Source organism: Thunnus thynnus, chromosome 20, assembly GCF_963924715.1.
Source record: "Thunnus thynnus chromosome 20, fThuThy2.1, whole genome shotgun sequence".
Taxonomy (NCBI): Eukaryota; Metazoa; Chordata; class Actinopteri; order Scombriformes; family Scombridae; genus Thunnus; species Thunnus thynnus.
Genome location: NC_089536.1, coordinates 15,586,348 through 15,600,498, shown reverse-complemented (window position 1 = coordinate 15,600,498; position 14,151 = coordinate 15,586,348). Strand labels below are relative to the sequence as shown.

The 14,151-nt window shown below is 36.6% G+C and overlaps 2 protein-coding genes across 3 annotated transcripts in view; one reads left to right on the top strand and one right to left on the bottom strand.

The window, feature by feature from the left end:
• Nucleotides 1-301: 301 nt before the first annotated feature.
• Nucleotides 302-3,251, bottom strand: cabp5a (calcium binding protein 5a). Its single transcript, XM_067575993.1, has 7 exons — nucleotides 2,986-3,251; nucleotides 2,481-2,530; nucleotides 2,059-2,089; nucleotides 1,741-1,884; nucleotides 1,428-1,537; nucleotides 1,143-1,290; nucleotides 302-959 (listed from the first exon to the last, which is right to left on the bottom strand). Exons 1-7 carry the CDS (start codon nucleotides 3,023-3,025, stop codon nucleotides 931-933), a joined length of 552 nt encoding a protein of 183 aa, XP_067432094.1. The 5' UTR covers nucleotides 3,026-3,251; the 3' UTR covers nucleotides 302-930.
• A 7,526-nt stretch (nucleotides 3,252-10,777) lies between these two features.
• taok2b (TAO kinase 2b) overlaps nucleotides 10,778-14,151 on the top strand; it is a 29,992-nt gene continuing 26,618 nt past the window's right edge. The window contains exon 1 of one of the 2 annotated variants that reach the window (XM_067575481.1): nucleotides 10,778-11,339. The gene's annotated coding sequence lies outside the window, so the exon portion shown is untranslated. The remainder of the gene's footprint in view (nucleotides 11,340-14,151) is intronic. The other variant, XM_067575480.1, reaches the window with a different exon arrangement.

Below are 14,151 nucleotides of genomic sequence, written 5' to 3'. Positions count from 1 at the left end.
TTGAAAAGAGAAATGCATTTTACTTGGATAAGTTTACCTCTTTAAGCAGAAAGACTTCTGGTTTGAATTAAAATGTGCTGCTGCAGATTTTGTATCATAAGTAAATTGTTAAGTCGTTTTACTTTCTGTTGAATTTGCCAAATTACAAAGCAGCCTCATAGTCTTACATCTCATATGTGACAAAGCCAAAAGTCCAATTCACGCTGACCGATTTTTGAATGATAAACAGTGTCCTTGGTTACCTCTCAGGTGTCACACAGGACATCTGGCATTTATTAAAACAAACTCCTGTGCCAACACATATTTATATATTTTTTATTTTGCTCTTTGCCAAAGATAGGCGGTTACCAGGATTTAACATGTTGGATTTTCATCCATAAATGAATGATGCGATCCAGTGAATAACATATTACAGCAAATCCAGGCTAAATACTGTATATGCGCTGTACATGTGCACAGTCACTGTTTTAGGAAATGCTTCATAGCTCTACATCCAATTTTGCATTTGTGATAAGAATGATACAATACTGTCAGATTAATTCAACTAGGAATAAATATATTCCATTAGCAATTCATACATCTCAAAAACAAAACAATCCCAAATGACTTCCTGTATATACATTACACACGAATCATCAAACAAAACAATATAATTCCAGTTGTTTACAAACCTTTTTCTTACATCAAAAATTATAAGATTTTTAATCTTTGCATAGCAGTAAAATTCTCTTTGAGAATGACTTTATATTGCTTGACTCTTCTTTGCAGCACTTTATTTTAATTTTTTTTAAAATATTACATGTATATGCTAAATATATACAAGTGAATCTGTTGAAAGGGCTTTTGAGGAAGACCGCATTAATATTATTGCATGTCTGTTGGGGTGAAAAGGTACTTTCTCCATCAAACTTCTCCTGGACCGCTGGACCGTCATTGATGAGACATCATTCTGACAAACTCTGCAGAGCAGAAAAAAGAGTTGAATCAGTTAACTGTGCAGTGTGAAAAGTATGAACAACATCATTGTAATCATAGTTGTTCTAAACTTGATGAATATCACAATAAGTGATACATAAACTCTATAAATTAGACAATTTCACCTGCAGCACTTTATGTCACTGTAGCTGAAAGACAATTTGTACCTTCGAAGTCTACTGTGCCATCACCGTTGTCATCTGCTTCTTTCACGATGGTGTCTATCTCTCTTCGGCTCATGTGCTCTCCCATTAACTTGGTCATGGCTGAACGCAGCTCCTCTGTTGTGATTTCTCCATCTCCATCCATGTCGAACTAACCAGAGAAATAAAAATCAACAAGTTGTTTATCTTTATAGTGAGTGGGGGACTAGTCAGTAAAATCTGACATTGACTGGATAGCTGCTTCATTTTCTTTAAAAAGATCCTGGTTTCTGAATGTTTGACTCTCACCTCTTTAAAGGCATCTTTGAGCTCCTTCACGCCAATCATCCCAGCTGTTTCTGCCAGAAGCTTCGGGGCCATCAGTTCCACAAAGTCCTCAAAGTCGACTCTGCCACCAACTGGAAGGAAAAATGAGAAGAAAAGACACAGAAAATGAGAAACATCCATCATTCTTTGTTAGTGCTGATTCTGTATCATCTGCCTGTGTATCCCAGTTTCATGTTTGTGGGATTTCAGAGTTTCATTAATTCCATTCTGTGTTAGAATAAAAAAAATCAACAACAACACTCTTTTTATATATTTTGTGTAAGTGAGGACTCACGGTTCATGTTGATGTTTTGGCTCAGCTCAATCAGCTCCATCTCAGTGGGCATGTAACCCATTGTCCTCATCAGGTTCCCCAGATCCTTACAGCTGATCAGCCCATCCTTGTCTTTGTCAAACTCATTGAAAGCATCACGTAGCTCTGCAGAAGTGTACAGCAGACCACACAGTCAGGTGCTACAGTCGGTATAAAGGTTGTGTGGCAAAATGCAAAATATAAAGATTCGGATTAAAAATGAAACATTAGTGCTGAATGGACAAGTGCATAAAATGGATGAAGTGTAAGATTGTTTAGGTAGGTAAACAATTAACTTACCGTCAATCTCATCATCCGCCAGTTCTCTTGACTGCACAAAAGAGAAAAAAACTATTTGTCAGCTCCAGTGTAGTATGGAAATTCATAATACACATTGTGCCCTGTAATACAATGCTATCATAAAAAAAACAGCAGATGGAAAAAACATGAAAAACATAAAGTAGTGCTTTTCATATAATATAAAATATAAAGAATCGCTACCAACTCATCTATCAATCAAGTAAAAAATGTCATAGTAAAATTGCAATAGTAAACTGGAGGCACAGAGAGAGATTTGTCTACAGTGCATCATTCTCTCTGTAGTGTATCTCATTTTATTCTGCTACCTGCGGGGTTATAATCCAATCAGCCCTTCATATCTGTTTGCAAACATCAACACAAACCCATCAAAAATGAGAAAAGGCCACCAAAGCTGTACTTACGATGTTTTTCCCTCCCCGCAAGAAAATACACGCTGCCCCAAAACTCATTTCTGTAAGAGGAAATAACAGAGTTTGGTATTAAGAATTCATCAGTTTTATCATTTCCAACACACCATACAGAGCTGGGCGGTGTTTGTCAGAGCCAGAAAATTGGGATTATGACAGATTGAGTCGTCTGTGTTCCCTCTGAGGGGTTGAACACTATGTCCAGTGTGTGTGTGTGTTGATTTTCTGACATTATGAAAACATTTCTCAAAATTGTAGAAGCATTCAGGAGAAAATTGACACTATGACACTTCTAAGAAGCACAGTTAGAAATATAAACTAGTTCAATTACATTAAACAACTGTAAGTCTAAAACATTTTTTTCCAAAAAGATTCTTTTCTCCACTAATTTAAACTGATTAGCGATCTGCAAAATACAGAACACGTAATTCACATAATTTTCTTATGTGAATTATCTAAATTAAGAATTGTAAAAGCACAAAGTGGGGTTTGCTCTCACCTTCGTTTGGTGATTTCTGGTCATCAACCAATAGCATCATACACGACCTCTGAAGCAGAGACGTGTTGACCTTGCAGTGCAAAAAGCTCTTCTTCCCTCTGTTTCTCCTCTCTATGAGTTTTGTCCCTCCTCAGTCTGGACAGCAGCGTGCAACTCAGCGTGTGGCGACCCTGTGTGCCCAGCCGGGCGGGATGCTCAGAGGTTGTATGAGGGGAGGAGCGGCTGCATCCAGGGTTGTTTGCTTGCGGGGAGGAGTCAGTGGTGTGACTGGAGGACAGCAGGGTGAGTGTTGACATCATATTGTAAATTATACTGCCATCTGAACCTGACAGAAATAGGATGCTATTGGTTTACAGGTTGCGGGGTAGAATTGCTTGTTTAAAGTTTCTGTCCTTTTGTTTATTGTGAATTAACTACTTGTCCTGTTGACTGCAGAAAGTCCAGCCCTTTAATTACAGTATAAAAAGCTGTACACCTGCAACTTCAACAATTTTCTTCATCAATTAATCTGTCAAAAATCCATCACATTCTTAGAAACTTAGATGACTGCTTCAAATAGATTTTTTGACCGACTTACAATTGAAAAACCCAAAGAAATTTGAGTTGCATCGATATAAAAACAGGGAAAAGCAGCAAAATCTGTACATTTGAGAAGCTGGAACCTTTTGCTTAACGGATTCCTTGAATAACTAATTATTAAAATAGATGACAGTTACTTTTCTGTCCCTCAGCTCTTTGTTTTAGCACTAAAAAGCACAACATCTTACAGAATGAGTGTCATTAATCAGTATTTTTAAAATCCAGTTGAATATGTTCACCAGGTTTTTACACCAAGTCAATATTGTGTTGCATTTTGTCATGTCTCTGCTTCCCCCAATCTTTTCTCACTTTCTGCATCACCTGACAACCATCTAATAAATGCAAAAATGCCCCAAAGTTATCTAATAACACGACCAACCATAATAGTATGACATGTTTTACTTTCACAATTCCTCAAATGTCAGATATTCTACTTCAGAAGTACAGTTTCCTAATGATGATAAAAGGTTCCAGCACAGTTAATATGTAGTCTTATGTATTTATAGTCATGATAAAAATTCCACTTAATGTATCTTTTTGTAGAGGCACACGTGCAGCAGAAATGCAAACATGTCTTTGGACAAATACCCATAAAACAGATGTGTTTCTTGCATTTCTGTTAACAGTTGTATCCTGTTAAATGTTTCTGGATCAGGACACTTATAAATTCTTATAGGGTCGACTGAATGACACCTACTGGGAAAAGCAAGAGTGTGCTTATGCAAGTTATTAACGTTAAATTAATATTGACAATTAAAATTGAGCACTCCAAATAGCAAAACAGATGAAAGTGACACTACAAAAGTGTCCTTTGCTTCGGCCCCTATTGTTTTCAAAGACATGGCAATAAAACAGATTTTTGATGTATTAAAGAGTCACAGGCCGATTACAGCTAATATCCCAGTGTGTGATAATCTGCATGAGTATTGGTTACATTTTCGTGAAAAAAAAGGATTATATCTTCTATGCAATGACCTGCTGACAATGTCCAGGATTATGTCCTCTGTTGGGTCAATCTATACTTCCTGAAACAAGGATGTAAATGTTGAGTCTGAATTAACTGGCTGAGCTGAAACAATTCAGCGCCCGGGTCTTGATGGTATGGTGTGTATCATCTGCTCTGACCTTTTCCCCTCTGCCTGCTTCCCTGTTATGTAAATTCATCAAAAATCTGTTTGCATAAGAAGCATAATCCGCTGGGCTATGCAATGTGAACTAGTAACAATTTTATTATCTTTTTTTTTTTCTCCTCCCTTTTGTAAAAGGCTTAAGATTCTGCTCGTCCTTTCTTCATCAACTTCAACATTAACTGAGGATGGTGCAGAAAGGTGCAGAAGAAAGGTGGTCGATGTTGTGCCATTATATCGGTTATGTGTGTGTGTGTGGTGTGTCCGCTAAAAGTGCACACCATAGAGATTACACTGAGTGGATTATGAGAGCAAAGGCTGGGCCAAACAAGACATATGTGTGATTGTGATGACACGTATGTGTGTGTGCCATCAAACCAACCTCACATAAAGACATGAAACAACTTTAAAATACTTTTACATTAAAGGCATGTTACAAAATAAGTACACTAGGGCTGCAACTAATGATTATTATTATTGATAATTCTGCAGATTATTTTTCATTTGGTCTATAAAATGGCAAAAAAAGACAAAATATCCGTAAATTCCCCAGAGTGCAAGGCGATGTCTTCAAATGTCTTCTTTTGTCCGACCAACAGACCACAACCCAAATATATTCTATTTACACTGCTGTAAAACAGCCGCAAATCCTCACATTAAAGAAGCTGCAACCAGAGTTTTTGCTTGATAAATAACTGAAAATAGTTACTGATTAATTGTATATTGTATTGTATATTATATGCTGGTCATCTATGGCAAGTAATAAGTCGGATAAGTCCTCGGTTATTTCTTTGTTTGGTTTCCAAATATACAATTTTAAAGATAAAGCAAATCTCTATGTAGATAAACATTGGTAAATCAAAATCACTGCAGTTTGCAAAATAGCTGATAGTGCTGTTAGATCATGAATTTATATTTTACAAAAAAAGGCAGGTTTGTTTTCATTTTTTGAGGCATCATGAAATAGTCAACAGGAATCTACGGCATCTTTATTTCTGAGCAAGGATTACATGATAATCTGTCATCCCAAACATTGTTAAAACAGATGGGTTCCTGCCTTGTTTGTATTTGTCGAGATATTTTCCGTCACTATCGTCTCTAGTGTCACTTTGTCAAGTTGAACTGGTTGTGTGTTTTATTGTCAGACGGTGAATCATCGTAGAAATCATTTCCTATGATGACATCATTGAGAACAGTTTACTTTCTAATAATTTGGAGAAATTTTGTTTTTCATTCAAGAAATTCTTGTCTTGCTCACTTTCATACAGAAGAATACAGAACAGACCCCAGCCCTCTATTTGAATAAAGTTTACCCTAAACATTACAAGCCACCCCAACTTGTCACAGATTGACAATTATATTTCAGTTACATGGTCTACATCAGTATCAGACAATCATGATTTACTCCTAAAACTTTCATTACAATCGTATCCAGTGCATCTGTGCAAAGACAAAGTATTAGTTTAGTGGTCCTTTCTGGAGGACAGGTGTTGAAAGTGAACTTAGATATATAGCTACTAGCTGTATGTATATTTTTATTTAACCTTTATTTAACCGGTTTAGATTAAATATCTCCTTTTCAAGCATGTCTTGGCCAAGATATTGAAAGCCAAATCATGAAAACACCTTTCCTTTAAAATCATTTTCACAGTGATATTCAAATTAGATTCAGTTATAGAATAGAATAGAATAGAATAGAATAGAATAGAATAGAATAGAATAGAATGCCTTCATTATCATGGCACAGCTGTACAATATAAAGAATATATATATATAAAAACAAAACACAAGCAGCAGAATCTCCAGCAGATCAACACACACATATGCACTGCATATTTAAGACTACACACATAAATAACTATAAAAAAAAAAAAAAGTATGAATATATTTAAAAAATGTGAATTGATAAAATAGTCTATATATTGCATTTAGTTCCAGAAATATGGACAGAGTTCAGCTCAGTGGTATATTCTATTGTTGTACTTAGTCCGGGAGATATTAGACAGTCCTTCACTGAGTTATTCAACAGTTCAGTTCTTTGATGGCAAAAACAGGTAAACATTTTTTAGAAGTCTGGAATTGTGGGTCTTGGTAGACCTGTAGCCCCCTCCAGAGGGCAGCAGAGAGAAAAGGTGGTCTTCTGGGTGACATGAGTCCTTGACAATGTTTGTGGCCCCATGTAGACATGGGGTTCTGTATATGTCCTCAAGTGAAGGTAGCTGAGTGCTGGTGATTTCTGTACTGATTTGATGACTCTCTGAAGAGTTTTTTTTGTCAGACACAGTGCAGCTGTGCAAGATGCTATAAGTTAGTATGCTTTCAACAGAGCAGTGATAGAAGGACAGGTTAGCTCTCCTCAGTGTCCTTGGGAAGTAGATCTGTTTCTGTGCCTTCTTCACCAGAGAGGTTGTGTTTATAGTCTATGTGAGGTCGTGGGAGATGTGTGTGCCTAAGAATTTGAAGCTAGTCACTCTTTCCACTTTGTCTCCTCTGATGTGTGAGGGGGCAGGTTCCTTTTTCTGTTTCCTGAAGCTGATGATCAGTTCCTTTGTTTCAGAGGTGTTGAGTATCAGGTCGTTGATAGGTTTGTTTGTTTTTTTATTGGTGATACTGTTGACAAGACATAGTGGAAAGGAAAAAACAACAACAAATCAAGCAAATAAACAAACAAACAAAAATAATGACAAACAACAGCAATGACAACATCATATTACAATGAAAAAGATATTAAATGTAGAAAGCAACTAAGCAATATGGATTGATTGTGGGAAAGGGGAAGGGGGGGTGAGTGAATGAAAGTGAGAAAAGAAGAGAGAGACAGGAAGGGGAGAAAGAAAAAGCCAGGGCGTCAATAATTATTATAATAATAATGATAATAATAACAATACAATAATATAATGTAATAATGATAATAGTCTTGTTTGATAGTATGCTGTGGCGGCGGTAGCCGTAGAGGCAGCCACAATAACAGCAAAATGGGTTAAATAATTAGCTATTTATATTAATTTATATCAATTTATATCTATTTGAGTGTATATCAATTAAATTAATTTAATATGGCTATGGGGGGTGGAGCCAAACACACAGAGCCCAAGGAGGGGAGGTCGTTGATAGGTTGATAGGCCATGGATGTATAAAGAGAACTACATTCTTTACAGTTCTCTTTATACATCCATGCTATAAGCAGACTCATCGTTCAACTCATTTGTTCAGCAGAAAGATGATTATCAGTGGTGAAGAGTAAATGTATTTATTTTATTTATATAACTGTACTTATAAATACAATTTGGAGGTACTTGTACTCCACTTAATGATTTCCCATTTTATACCACTTTATACTTGAGCTCTTCTATATTTAAGATGTCAAAATGATACATTTCTTTATCTAACAGTTTCGGTGACTTCTTATTTTGCAGATGCAGTTTTTATATACAAAGGATATGATCATTTACCAAATATGATGCTTTAATATAGACTAATCTACCCAACAGAATATAAATCAGTTAAAATATCTCACATGGGGACATTTTTCTCCTTGAGTGTTTTAAATTTTATTCAAGTCAAGCATCAAAGTGAAAATGACAAACCCTGAAACAAAGAACATGGATAGATAGTGATAAGTTGTTCACTGCCAAATTGTATTCTACTAAAAATGTGGCCATAGCTGTTTATTTTCATTCAACACTGAGGCTACTGCTGAGTTTAAAGATTCCCTCCAGACATGTTTTAAGCTGTATATAAAACACTCTACTTTGAATAATCATTTGTGTCTAATTTGGATTTATCCACAAAAAAAGTGTTATTACCATGTTTAAATCCTTAAAATGACGTCTACATCTTCTCCCTCATTAAAAATCCCAGAATCTATGAATATGTAAATATATTTCATCTCAAAAGTTTAACTACTGGACATAAGATGTCTCCTACTTCACTGTAAAGTCCATTTTCAGTGTTTGTGCACTGGAGGCTTCAAGTTTTCACGTCACTAGTTGAATATTGGTTTAGGATTGGCTTCCAAACCATTTGTGATGTCACAAATCATGCTCGTAGGCCCGCAACTTAAAATTGTTTTTCAACAAGCACAGAGAAAATTTCCACCTTCAGCAGATGAATTTGAAAACAGCCTTTTAGTCTCACACTCTGCACATACATCATTCTGCACAGTGAAGCTCAAACATCCAACTGAAGGAACAAGAAGAAAAACATATTTTTGAGTGGAGGAGGACTTTTTTTTATTAAGGTGGCACACTTACTCTCTGTGTAAGAGAACACAAGCTGAACATAGTGTGTTTTTGTTTGGTATTTGCTTGAAAATGGTCCACTCAGATTAATACGACCCATTTGTGTTGTCTTTTTCCCAGAATCACATGCTCAGCTTGATGGTAAGTTTCCACTTCAGATTCTACATTTCATCTGCATTTCACTAAAGTTTTCTATGTGCAACTGTTAATGAGTAATGAGATTTATTAGCCTTAAAACAATTTTGATCTGCTGTTTCAGTGACAAAGTGTTTTTACTTTTTGGAATGTGTTTTATGTGTTCTTCTGAAGTCTGGCCTTACTGATCTCTTTTCCAGTATGTGGCATTGCTCCACTGAACGCCAGGATAGTTGGAGGTGAAGATGCTCCAGCTGGAAGTTGGCCCTGGCAGGCTAGTCTGCAGAGATTTGGCAGCAACGGACTAACTCTGCACATACATCATTCTGCACAGTGAAGCTCAAACATCCAACTGTAGGAAGAATAAACAAAACACATTTTTGAGTGCAGGGGGATGTTTTTTTTTTTTTTTTCTCTCCACTTTATTGAGTACATGAATGAACATGAGGCACATTCTTGGGAATAAACGCCAGTTGGGTTCACAAACAACACATAAGAAATAGAAAATATTAAAATAATAATAATAAAGAATGAAAATATTGAATAAACAAAAATACATAAAATAGATATGACAGCAGAATATAGTTAAATAAAGTCATTAAAAACAATACGCTCATTAACTGTTTTTACAGCCTTCTTATCAGTGCAAGATGGTCTGTAAGTTCTGCTCACATTCTTTATGAAAACTGAGAAGAGAGTTTTTTTTGTTGTCAACATTACACTTATGAATATGAAACTTAGCTTAGATAATTATAAGGTTAATGATGTATGCTTGTTTCTCATTCTGTCTTTTGTAACTTATTTTTATTTTGTTCCCATCTCTTTATTTATAGAAACCATCACTTACAGCATGTGACATTAAGACGATAACAGAACACAATTAGGCATCATAATGAAATAAAAATAACATAACAGGAATGACTTCACTTTCAGTTGGTTGATACTTTCAACATGCAGGACATAGGGTAAAAGTAATAATAATAGAAATAAATTTAAAATATATATATATATATAAAATAACAGAAAAGGTGGGCAATAAAAATCAGATTTCTTTGAAAAATAAACTTGGAGCATACTAACTGCATGTGCACATTTCTTACTGTTTATAAGTTGGATAGACTCAAAATACTTTCTAAATTTAATCATGAAAGGTTCAAACAATGGGTGAGACCTCAACTTGGATTTATGGATGTGAAATTTCCCCAGTAAAGTTAATAAATTGACAGTTCATTGAACTTTCTGGTTTTGTTTTCATAGCATAGTATTACATGTTTGGCTTCCAGCTTAATTTTTTCATGTATACTGACATTCATGAAATAAATGTTTAGTTCCCCATTTTTACAAAAATCACATTAGTTATTGATATCCACAAACCTTCTCACCCACCCACACAAGCACACACACCTACCCTACATCTAAGCCAAACATCATGCCTTCTTTTTTTTCGCTGATGGTTTTTTCTGTTTTGTTTCGGTTTGTTTGAGTCTAGTTCTCCCTCTTGACTTGTGCTGTGTCATAAGTTTTTGTTTGTTTGTTTGTTTTTGTTGGTTTGCATGTTTGTCACTTGTATTGCATCGTAAACAAATAAAATAATTAATTGCACAATTGCACAATTTTGTAATGTATTTGTTGGGGCTTTCTGCTGCACCAGCAGCTTGGCGCGCTGTCGCTGTTCGCCTGCCCGCTTTCTGAAACGTCGAAGAAGAGCACTTCCGTTTTCCTTTCGGCTCCCCGCCCCGCTCCGCCATCATGAAGTCCTGAACAAAAAAACGGACGAGAGTCGAGTAAAAATGGGGGATAACACGAACTGGAGATGAAATACGCCGACAACACTAACGTAATGACAGCGCAAAGTGGAGCACGGAGCGGACCAGTTGAAATTAATGAATCAAGTCCCCACTGAAAACGTCGCAGGCAGCTCCTGGCGTGACGTTATTTAGTTAGCGGTGTTGCTAACAGCAGCTAAAGCCAGCCTGTGGGTTTCTGTGGGAGACTCTCTCTCTCTGCTGGCTGGCAGGCGGCAGTCAGCTAGCTGTCACTTTAATTGACTGGCACTTTTACTCGTGTCATGTCGTGCAGACGTGCTAGCTGTCCATACTAACTGGGAGCGTAAGGATGGAGAGGAGTCCGAGTAAAACCATCGACAGACAGAATGTGGTTTATTCGTGTTGAATAGACACCAGAGCCGAGGAAAGAGGAGTGAGACCAATAATTTCCAGCCAGGCCAGTCAGCTAGCTCTACAGCTAGCTACAGTGGATCCCAAAAGCCACGGTAAGACATGTTATAAATCATTCAGTGTGCTAAAGCAGCCGAGTGCGCCTCTCTTATCCTCCTCTGCAGGCAAAAGCCCAGCTGCAATAATGGACTACATCATTTGCAGATGTTGGAGACGTTGACATTGTCATTGGCCTGCACCCTGAACACCCAGTCAGCCTTGGGAGTTGTTGTTGACTACTGTTGAATGCATTTCTTTGGTGAGCCAGAGCAAAGATTAGCCTAATTGACCAGCCAAGTGCAAAAGCCATCCGGCTTGCTCAGCTGAGATGCACACTGTACATGATACTCATAGCAAACATACATCAGATAAGATTCAAGATTCAGCTTTTTTCAGCTTTTTTTTCACATGCACAGAAGATGGCAACATTGAAGGCAGTAAAATTTGGCTTCTTCAAGCTCTAGTTCCAATTAGAGTCTATAATAAGAGAGAGGAGGGAGAGAGAGACGAATTAAAGTTAAAATATATACAGTGTGCATTATATACCACAACATGTACAAATATACATTATATTGCACATTGGTCAAAACTGTAACAGTTACTCCTCTGTCTCACCAGCTGAGGACAATGTGTATTTTGTTTTCATTAATATGCCCTATAAAATTGAGTTTAGTTAATATCTTGGCGAAAACCACATAACGGCATTTGTTGCTTGTCTTGAATGACTTATGACATGGATCGGGTTCCTGTAATAAGTGGATTGAAAGCTCGCTTCAGGCTTGGTTGCAATATTTAAAGAACTTCTCATTTTTCAAAAGGAACCACATTGCTTCCTCTTTAACGGCAGCAAAACTGACCATGAAAGAAACGTCTCATCACGTGTATTTTCATTTTGTAGTGTTTGTGAATAAGGACATGAATGCCAAGCTGTGTAGATACAGACCACTTTAAGATATGGAGCATGTGTTGCATTTCCACATTAACCCCCCACCCCCTTTTTTTTTTCAAAATCCCAATGACTCCATGATATACTGATATCGCCTGCCAGGCTGGTCAATGCATCACATAAATGAGCATATTCATAGTCTGCAGCACAGCCACACTTTCAAGCTACACTGTGTATAATTACTATATTTATATTTTGGAGTAGTTTAAGTATCTGTCCCCTCCTTTTAAAATGGGAGACTGTAATGGTAATCTACTAAATTTAACAAACATATATATATATAGTTTGCAAATAAGTATTTTCTTAATGTTGCTGGTTGAATTTGCATCCAAAATAATGGGGAATAGGGTTTAAAAGGCTCTTACTATGAGTAAAATTGTATGTGTTTTGTACAGGCCTTTGGTAACAGCAAACATATTGTGTGGACTTTCCAGGACAATAAATTAATAATCCCAAATAAAGTTTATACTGTATTTAATAGGGATTTGTAATGGGGATGAAATGGAAATGTCATATAAACCAGTTTAGAAACAAAATACTATAACCAAGCCATTTTGATGTAATAGATGAAGTCAACTTGTTCTTGTCGATTGTGGAAGTTGACAAGTTTCAATTGTCTCATGGTGTATTTCATGTACTTCATGTAGGACGCTAAACAAAACACCACATGAAACCATTAAAGCACAGCTATGATGCAGGTTATATATTCTTAATGCAGAGCTAATCACTTGTCTAATGTCATTGCTGAACAGGCTGGCTCTATTAATTTTAAGGAAGCCTTGAATACAGCTGTGTACTCTGTAAGGGTATCATGTTGGAAAAATAACAGACCAGATATGGTATAAGGTGGATAGTTAATATTAAATGATCCTCACTGGGTGAGAGTGGCGGGGGGTGGGGGTACTTTATCGGAATATCACTTTTTATGATATTAAATTCAGTGATGGGTCTTTAAAAGCCTGATCTGAGTTTCCACTAGCCACATATTTGTTACAGAAATTTAAAGTGGTATTTAAGTTAGCCCTCATGGCTTCTTCCCATTACACACACCGCTCCTTTGGCTCTGTTTTTTCCATTTAAGACTCATTGTTGGTCAGGAACATCTGATTAGCTTTTCAGAAAGACATCCAACTCTGTAGTGGTTACAGGTTCTTGTGGTTTAGAAACAAAGGTTTAACATTTTGGTCACTCTGTTTGCACATATGAGCCTGCTAAACCTGTTGGCAGTTTACTTTTATCTTGTGAAGTTTTTCCTGCTGTTTTTCAGAGAGATGTCTTTCTTTAAGCCTTTAGTGCTGGATTCATGATTTCTCCTCATGACCATGATCTAACTTTTCATTGGTATATTTCTCTTGGGCTGAACAATATTTTGTTTTATTGTCAACTAGGACTAGAACTAACGATTATTTTTTATTATGTACTAACAGAGCACAATTAGCACCAGCTACCGGCCAAAAGCTGGTAAAATATGCAAGGGGCTGGTAGATTTGCTTCACTCACCAGCCAAAAAAAGAATGGTAATCTATTGAGTGGCTGGTCAAATTTGAACATTCACTTCGCCATTTGACCAGTGGAAAAAAAAAGTTAATTTTGCACCCTGTGTACTAATCTGCTAATTATTTTCTCTATCAATAATTTGGTCTATAAAACGTCAGAAAACGGCAAAAAATATCCATCGCAGTGTTCTTCTTTTTTTGTCTGACAAACAGTCCAAAATTTTTATTTACTGTAATGAAAGTACCATGAAAAGCAGCAAATTCTGACATTTGAGAACCTGGAGCCATCAAATTTGCAGCCACACGTTTCTCCGTTCTCTACTTCCCTGTTTAGCGTCGTCAGGTTAGGCTAACCCATTGTTGCTAACTTCAGAGCTAACCCCCCCGCAGCATTTATTAACTGACACACTGTAGTCTGTACTGTAA